The sequence below is a fragment of the Fukomys damarensis genome, unplaced genomic scaffold (genome assembly GCF_012274545.1).
Source record: "Fukomys damarensis isolate Sample0158 unplaced genomic scaffold, DMR_v1.0_HiC HiC_scaffold_19, whole genome shotgun sequence".
Taxonomy (NCBI): domain Eukaryota; kingdom Metazoa; phylum Chordata; class Mammalia; order Rodentia; family Bathyergidae; genus Fukomys; species Fukomys damarensis.
Window position 1 is genome coordinate 22,074,427 of NW_022900931.1, and position 9,545 is coordinate 22,083,971.

The window sequence follows — 9,545 nt, forward strand, 5'->3', positions numbered from 1 at the left end:
CCCCACATCATCCCAGGGAGGAGAGAAAGAATGTGACTCTCTGACCACCTATGATACTGTCTCTAGGCATCTTTATGATGACAGGAACTAACTCCCTTCCACTACAGTTATACAACACCAATCTTCTCTCTTTCTAAATACACAAAGGGCTGCGTTGATTTCACAAGTATTTATTAAATGCCTATTATGTGCCAGGGCTTATGCCAGGTGCTGACCACACAAGGTTTAAAAGGACAGTCAGTTCCTAATCTTGCAGCATTTATATCACGGACAGCAAAGGTCTCCCACAGATACTAACCATGTCATGTTATGAATTCTCAAAGGAAGATTTTTAAAGATAAAATTACAGGCCAGGGATTTAGCTCAGTGGTTCCACAGCCTGCCTCACAAGCACAGGGACCTGAGTTCGATCCCTGGTACCAAAAAAACAAAAAAATCTTTACATGGGTATCCCTAGCCCTTTCCACAAGCTCAATAAACACTGAATGAACAAATGCATGAGTGAATGAGTTACTCTGCAGCCTGCTTTGGCTTAATCACATTGACAAGATGGTCACAGGGCCTTGATTTGCCATAGCTTCAATTTAATGATTCAAGTTCAAGGTTGGAAATCCAGAGGCTTGTGTCTTTATAAACTATATGATAGCTGTGGATTTGGAGTGTGAGCACATTAATCCATCCATTTCAAAGACAGTTAATAAAAATACTTTGTTGATTTATTTCAGTCACACACACAAAAACCTCACAAACTAACACCATAGAAGTTGTTGCACGTTTTCACAGTGTTAAAATTACTTAAATGAACAAATTAGTCATTCTCAGATGTATATTTTTATATGTGTAAATAGACTTCTAAAATGATAAGATTCTATATTTACTGAGTGAGATAAGTTGACCATCATACCTACTCAGCATTATTGTCCAGACGTTTTTCCATAATACATTTTAAAATACCAGTAAGAAGTAGGAAAAAAGTACACAAAAGGTAACATGCAATGTCCTACTTTGTGGTTTTCCTCCACTGGCTATAAGCAGGAAAATACTTTATTTATGATTTTTAAAATAAATATTGTTGGATTAACAGTGCAAACAATAAAAGAAATTGAAGAATCCCTAAAGTCATTTTTATTTTATTTAACTTTCTTGACTATAGAAGTAAAAGATGGCTAATTAAAATTATACAAAATCTTGGAAACACGGGCAATATAAAAATAAAAATGAAAATCACTCACTTATTAACCATGAAGGGTCAACTGCTGCTACCACACTGTTCCATTTTTCACAGATGATGTTAAGAACTTACTAGAATTCTAAAGTTATCTATTAAAAATCTTCCTGTAAGTCACTATGGAAGTAGAAAAATACACACACACACACACACACACACACACACACAGAAACAGACCTGGAATTTAAGTTTTAAAGTTTGAGCCTATGGCACTCTGTCTATATTTTCCAAGTTATTACACACCATCTATATAAGAACAGTCCCAAAGGAAAAAGTGCTTGGGAAAAGAGCTATCTATACATACAGAAAAAGCTTCTATTAGACCTAAAATGAAGTCAAGCATTTGCTTCTGAATTCTATAGCAAACAGGTACACTTCAGAAGCGACAACTGTTTACCTGACAGAGCTCTTGTTGCCAGTGAGGATCCAAAAGCTGGCAAGGTCATTCATAGAACGACTTACAGGTTTAAGAAATAGTCCGTCTTTCTGCTTAAAATAGAATTTACTTTCACCACCTGAGCTGGTTTCAAGCTCCACAATGTCGCACTTCCCTCTCTCAGACCTGCCAAAACATCTCACCCTCATCCTCCCCACTAAACACACATGCAAGTGTCCAGTAGGTTTTTATGCACATTCATCACTTTATCATATGCCTTAGTCAAAACAAAGTTAAGTTTCTATGTCTAGCTAAAGCTGAAAACAATGGCTATTGTTTGGAAGGCTTCTTCTTGGAAGATACTAAAGATAACTTACAAATTATACAAAAATAAAAACTGTCTACAGCCATTCCATGCCTCATCTACAACTCCCCCTTAATCATGCAGTCCTGTTCAGAGAAAGAATTTTTAAACTATCATGAGAATAACATAATTAAGTAAAAGAAGAAAAAGAAATAAGTCAAATCTGCGAACATTTAAATATCAATAAAGTGTTTGGCAGAAAATACACCAGGAAGAGAATTCACAGGATTGTAATTGGAAACAATAAAGTGCAAGCATGTTCACGATCCTGTTATTTAAGGAATTGAGTCAGAATTATAAATCCTGTGACCCATCCCTCACCCACCATAAATATGGAAACAGAAGAATGGACAAGTAACTGAACTAGGCAAATTCAAACAGAAAATAAAAATAAGGGCCCCAATCTTGGGTTGCTCTGAGTAAGAGTTGAGTACAATGCTTTGAGACCAGTGATCAGTTCTGGGACCCTTGACAACTTTCTGACACCTTAACTTGTCATGCTGGTTCTTGGTAGATCCTAAGATGAATCTTCAAATCAGAGCTATCAAGAGCTCCAACAGACATATATAGACACACACACACACACACACACACACACACACACACACACACACACACACACACACACACACACACACTCACACAAATATACACACTGTACTAACTTTCAACCTTATGAATGGTCAAGGAAGGAATGGCTGACCCTTCAATCCCCCATCCCAGGAATTTTGCTGTGCTTGGTCCCCATCTTTAACACCTGATATCAAGCTGATGTACAGAAACATGAATATCTGCAGCAAAAGAAAGGAGGAAAGTCACACTATACAGAAAATGGAAAGAATGGGGAGGGATAATTAACACTGCATCTTAAATTGTACAGCATATGCCAAAACTTCCTCCTTCAGTTTTACAAGAAAAATAAAACTGTAATCCTTAACATGTACCAGTAGAGAAAAAAAAATTCTTTGAAATGTATTCACTGTCTTTGTTCAGTAGGATCTAAAGTAGTTTTCACAAGTCAATGCAAGTATGTCTTACACAGATCTTTAAATACAAAATTAAATTAGGAGAATCAAACCAGGCGAATAACTGTAGAAGAAGAAGAATAACTGTAACCAGTTTCATAAGAAATTTGGATTCGGAAGCATCAGGTATATTCTGGTTAAAGGATAACTGTAAAGGAGCAACACAAATCTTTGCAAGTGGGACGAAGTATACACAGGCTAAAAACCATCAAACTGAACAGCTATTCTATAGAGCTTAAGAAACTCCTCCTACATCTCCAGTTACAAGGACCTCCAAGAAGAGCCTGATAAACTCAAATATAGTGGAATCCCAAGACTTTTTAAGCTGAAAATTTCATCGCCCTATTTCAAAGATCCCAAAAAGCTAAATAATAAATAATGATAATAATATATTCTTTAAAACTTTTTACACCATAAATACTAAAATTAGACAAAATTTGTTTGCAAATAAACATCTACTCATTGTCTTGAAATGCTGCATAAACGTCCTTAACTGTGCTCCTATATTAAACACTTTCCCACTGCTGAAACAAAATATGTACCCAATACCTATAACCTGAAGAGGGTGAGGTTTACTTTGCTCAGTTTCAGAGAGTTCAGCCCAAGCCTAGATGGCTCCAAAGTAGAAATGGCTTGGGGGGAGGGTGTGTAGAGGACAAATGCTCCTGTCAGAGCATCCAGGCAGCAGAACAAGAGAAGGGAGGAGCCAGGAACAAGAATACTCTTCCAGGCCACAATCCCCATGATCCAACTCTCCAACTAGGCCCCTCCTCCCAACAGTGGCTCAATCCACTGGTGAGTATCACACCCCCACAATCCAATCATCTCTAGAAGCTTAAGGGACATGAGATCTTAAGGGACATTTTAGTTCTAAATCTCCTACACTGAGTTTGAAAAACTATCATGCTACTACCAGTGTCAAATGGGTGAAGAGCTAAAATGGAAACCAGATACTTCAAGCCTAATTTTTAGCTCTTCCATTGATTTTTTTTTTAATACAGTGAAGTGAATTCATTTAGCTAAGTAGATTCGACGCAAATGTCTCCAATCTAGCTTCTTGATTCACTGTAATAATTCATAAGCCTTTGAAGAAAGTTCAAAATTTTACACGCAAAACTGTAGGCATAATGTAATTTTCCTAGCAACTTTCAAAAAAAAATCTTTCATTTCTGTCTCTTTTGCTCAACTTTAGAATTTCTCCGGGGAAAGGAAGGGTAACATCTGCTGTCTCCAGGAAGATATCTCTTACGATAATAAGAGGAGAATAAAGGATATGAGCAAGGCCAAAGCTAATTAGCAGCAGACCCAGGACAACAGACCTCCAAATAACAGAAGAGCAAGGAAATTTCACCAGAAGTACCAACTCTGTCTTTGATACAAAAAGTACACAAATGATGACTCTGAAACAATATAATTCTGGAAAGAGTTGAAGACATCTTATTACAGTGATACATGCATACCCATGTTAATAGCAGCACAATTCATAATAGCCAGATCATCAACAGATGAATGGATAAAGCAAATGGGTAGTTACACACAATGGTACTACTCTGCCAAAAAGAAGGATAAACTTGATACATTCATAGGCAAATGAATGCACCTTAAGATCATAATGTTAAGTGAAATAAATCACACACCCAAGTTTCAATATCACATGGTTTTATCTTATATGAGAACCCCAAAGTATAAACAAAGAGCAAAACAAAAATCAGATAGTAGGAAATAGGGAGACAGATCTTTCTCAAAGGGGAAGAGGGTCAAGAGATGGGGGAAGGGGGAAAGAGGGTAAGAAAAAGGGATGAAAAAGAAGAACTAAAGTGTGTCACGTACACGAACCAACTCCCAACCAGGAATGTAAACATTAGGTACTACAAACGTATACTGAAAAAAAAAAAGCTTGAAAAAATAACACCAACTAAAAAGACCAATATAAAGAGGAACTACCATACTGCACTGCTTTGGTTTCATAGCTCCAGGACCAACTTGCAAAATGCAGTATCTACCCAATGTACTCTAACCTGACAAGGCAGGGATACTACACAGCCCTCTGCCTGGATAAGGGTCTCTGAGGCAGGGACCTACACCCCTAGGGGGCTTCCTATCTCCTGAAACTTTGAGGCCAAGGTGGTTCAAAAGCTAAAGGGAGTCCTGAGCCTTAAAACCATGCATGGCCATTAAAAAATAACAACTATGCAATGCCATATATAGAAAGCAAAGGGAACAATAGTTATGTTCCAAGTGACCAGTCTGGCTTCTCAATGTAAAAGTGCTACAGTTTGGATCTTAAACACCCTTCAAAGGCCCAGGAGTTAAAGGCTTGAATCGCAACTCCTGGCAGTGTGTGTGGGGGGGTGGAACCTTCTCAGAGGTGGGTGAGGTGCGAAACAGTTAGGTCATTAGGGGAGTGCCTTTGAAGGGAGAGTGGGACCCATCACTTCTTCCAGCTCTCTCTTTGCTTCCTGCTGCCAAAAGAGAATGAGTGGTCCCCTCCACCACATGCACTGCCCCCAAGTAATGAGCCATCACTGGACCAAAGCAAGGAGGCCAACTGATAAGGACTGAAGTCTCCAAAACTGTAAGCCAAAATAAACCTCCTTTCTTTTAACACTGAATATCTTGGGTACTTTGTTACATCAATAAGAAACTACAGCCAGGTGTGGTGATACACACCTAAAATCCCAGCACTCAGGAGGCTGAGACAGGAGACTCTTCATGAGTTTGAGGTCACCTGAGCTTCATAATAAGTTCAAGGTCAGCCTGAACTACTACATAGTAAGACCCTATCTCAAAAAAAAAAATGAGGGGAAACTAACACAAAGAAAAAATCAGATATTATATTCTGTGGCCTTAATTAAACCATTACAAAATGAAATAGTGTTATTTCTCAATAGCTGAAACTTTTCAACACTGACTTTCATCTCTGAGAATTACATTAATGAACCCATAGCTTTTAAAACTGTCTGCATGATCAGTGGTTCTGCAGCCTGCCTCGCAAGCACAAGGTCCTGAGTTCGATCCATGGTACCAAAAAAAAGAGAGAGAGAGAGAGTGGTAAGGCAAGAATTTAGCTCAGTGGCACCATGCCTGCCTTGCAAATGCAAGGTTGTGAGTTCAATCCCCATACAATTAAAAAAAGACATAAAACTAACTACACATTAATAAAAATCAGTGAGATGAAAAATAAAAATAAGCTTCATGGTCCCTTCAGAAATTGAATGAGCCAGGGACTGGGGACATAGCTCAGTGGCACCATACCTGCCTCACTATATACACACACACACATATATATACATATATATATATATATGTGAAACAGCAAGGCAGGTGCATATATACATTATATTATATATATATAGATATATAGATAGATTATATTATATTATAATACACATTATATTATATATATAAGTTTTTGCAAACATTATTTACATATCTTATATACAGCAAAGTTTAGAAATGATCATTAATAACTAAGTATAATTCTATTTGATATTCTAAAAATTTTACAGAAATTACATATTTCCCAAGCTGTCCTGTTTTCAAAGCAGAAAAATGCTATATTTTTATGCATCATAGATGTAATGTATATCATTATATTATATATATAAGTTTTTGCAAACATTATTTACATATCTTATATACAGCAAAGTTTAGAAATGATCATTAATAACTAAGTATAATTCTATTTGATATTCTAAAAATTTTACAGAAATTACATATTTCCCAAGCTGTCCTGTTTTCAAAGCAGAAAAATGCTATATTTTTATGCATCATAGATGTAATGTATATTATTTGTCAAGTAAAATATTACAGTACAATTTTTTCAGTACTTAAAATTGAAGCCAGGGCCTTTGCACTAAGCTACAAACCCAGTCCATTTTTTTTATTTCAAGACAGAGTCTCCATAAGTCATTAAGTTGTCCAGGATGGGCTCTAGCTTGTGATCCTCCTGCGTCAGCCTCCTAAAGTGCTAGGATTATAGGTAGGATCCACCACACCTGGCTGAGATTATCACAGCACTCTTATAGTCTGTTGTGATTATTGCAAAGGATTCTCTTAACCTAGAGCCCACTTAAGCCTAGACTGACATCAGGCTACCCCGAGTACCCTTTGGACTCTTTTCACTGAGGGCCAGGGAATTGCATCACGGCACATCAGTAATGACTTTCCCCCATGCCCTTTGAAAAGCCATTCAGAAGCAAGTACCAGGAGGGAGGTTTGGTCATTTCCAACTCCTCCGTTTAGAGTAGGATCTGAACCTCTGAGGCAAGTAATCTCAGAAAATGAATATTCAAAGCACCGAGTGTCACCAAAGGCAGCATTTCTAAAGGCCCTTCTTCAACTGCATCTAACTGCACAAAGGAAGGCCTTATCAGATTAATCCTAACAAGACTCAGCTCATTAACAGAAAAATAAGGTGAGGTGCTGCACAAAGACATTCTAAGGAAACTCAGCTTTCAAAACACAAGCAAGAAACACTGAACACAAAGAAGAAACAGTTATACAAAACTATACACCATAGTAATGGTCACTCAAGCCTATGCCCCTCAAGGCTTAAAGTATTATTATGGACAACCAAAGAAAAAGCACACTTGGCTGGGAATCTGGAGGCAGGGTTACAGTTCCACTTTTTGGCATCCATGTCCTGCGTCTTGGGCTGGTCCCTTCATTTCTGTTTGCCTCAGTTTCCTGATCTCTAATGTAAGTAGGGAAGATTCAACCACTTTCAAAGTTGTGGCTTCCTGATTTACCACCTATAGCCCTGCTAGTGTTTGCTTTGTAAGTTATCCATATGCACACCTTTACTGAACAAGATACTCCAAAAACATCACCTTTTGTTTGTTTAGGTTTTAAACTCTACTCTCATCCTTTTTATTATTTCATGCACAAATGTCACTGTTGCACACTCTTATCAAGAAAGTCATGATGACTGCAATAGCTAATACTTACAGGAGCGCTTACTGCAAGCCTGGACTAGGCTAAGCACGTGACATACGTTAACTCTCTTCTTCCTCACCCCAACCCCATGAAGTAGATACCATTTTCTGTCTCATTCTTATAACAAAGAAACTGAGGTACTCATAGATTATGTCACCTGCCCAAGATTGTGTGACAAGCCACGTTCAGAAAGAAAGCCTAAGTAGAAAACCCAGAATTTAAACCCCAAATCTTCTGGTCCTGGAACCACTCCTTCCTAATTACTGCATCACACACACCTAGAGGTCAGTGGAGAACAAAGAATATCAGTCTTCATCTGCAAAATGCTGTCAGGGACCCCAAAACTCAACTTGTACTTGTGAATTCTCTTGGCAACATGGTTTACAAACCCAGCTTAAGCACTTGATGGTGATATTTCTTCCTTCCACCTTCACTTTCACAAGTAAATATTAACAGTGATGGAAAAGGGATTAAAGTTGCTTTCCTTCTCAGACATTTGGGGAAATGCAAATAACAGGAACTGTGAAACCACTGGTGTCTTCCAAGTCCCCAAGCTAAGTAGGCAGCGCTCCGTTATAAGACACAGTCCTTATAACGCTGCAGGTCATGTGCCCAAAACCTAACAGCTGAAACAGTGACCAGCCAGACTTAGAAACATCAGTTTGGCAGCCTCGAATCTCTAAGACTAGGGAGTCTAAGAGCCTGGGACAGTGACGTAACAACAACCAAACTATGCATCAAAATATACTGCAGTGTGCAATTCAGCTGCAGAGTGGTATGGCCAATCCAATCGGGAGAGAGAAAAAATACAGTGAACAAAACAGCCCCATTTATGTAGCAGACTGCTTTTATCTATGTATTTCCCCAATTCATAAAGCGCTCAAATCCCAAGCGCCTTCCACTTGACTGGGCTCCACCCGAGGTTCTGTGTTTCAGTGGACCAAAGCCAGGGGAGGGGAAGGCAGGTCTGAGCCCCGGACCGCAGGCAGCCGGACGCCCCCAGGCTGCCCACGAGGCGCGGAGCCCTCTCTGGCAGAGCCGAAAGGAAATTACTTCAGCGAAGAGGAGCCGGTGAGCTGCCCCGCAAGGACAAAGCCACGCTGGGGCTCGCCGCATCGCCTGAGCTTCGTGCGGAGGCCAAAGCCTTCCAGTAACCGCTCCTTCGCACCCGGGCACTGACAGACTAGCGGCCGAGAGCCGGCCAGCAGCGCGAAGAGACTGGAAGACGGGGCGTTTTGATATCCCTTGAAGGGAAAACAAGCACACATTTTAAATCAAAACATGCCACGGAGAGGCCAGCGAAGACGTCTTCGCGGGGCCTGGCTCCGGGCTTTTGAATCACTTCCTCCTTTCTGAAGTGTCTCTCCGCTTGAGACTACAAAGTTGCCGAGAAAGTGCTGCCTCTCAGGCGACTTCCTGCGAGCGGGGACCCTGGCCCGCCCCACCTGGGCCGGGGCGCGCGAGGACTCGGGCGCCGCCGCTTACCCCAAGGTGCTGATGAAGCCGTTGACCGAGCCCTCCGCGTACAGGGACACGATGTCCCCTATGTAGAGGAAACTGGACATTTTCTCAGACATGCTGCTGCCTCATGTTCCAGAGTGGGCGTCCTCCTCT

The 9,545-nt window shown here is 39.9% G+C and overlaps 1 protein-coding gene across 3 annotated transcripts in view; it reads right to left on the reverse strand.

The window, feature by feature from the left end:
* The window catches only part of Itpr2 (inositol 1,4,5-trisphosphate receptor type 2), a 416,582-nt gene extending 407,043 nt beyond the window's left edge, over nt 1–9,539 (reverse strand). For all 3 annotated transcript variants that reach the window (XR_004518150.1, XR_004518151.1, XM_010615034.2), the window contains exon 1: nt 9,417–9,539. Coding sequence is in view for 1 of the 3 variants with exons in the window: in XM_010615034.2 (XP_010613336.1) it covers nt 9,417–9,508 (92 nt within the window). In the remaining 2 variants the exon portion in view is untranslated. The remainder of the gene's footprint in view (nt 1–9,416) is intronic.
* Nucleotides 9,540–9,545: the final 6 nt, after the last annotated feature.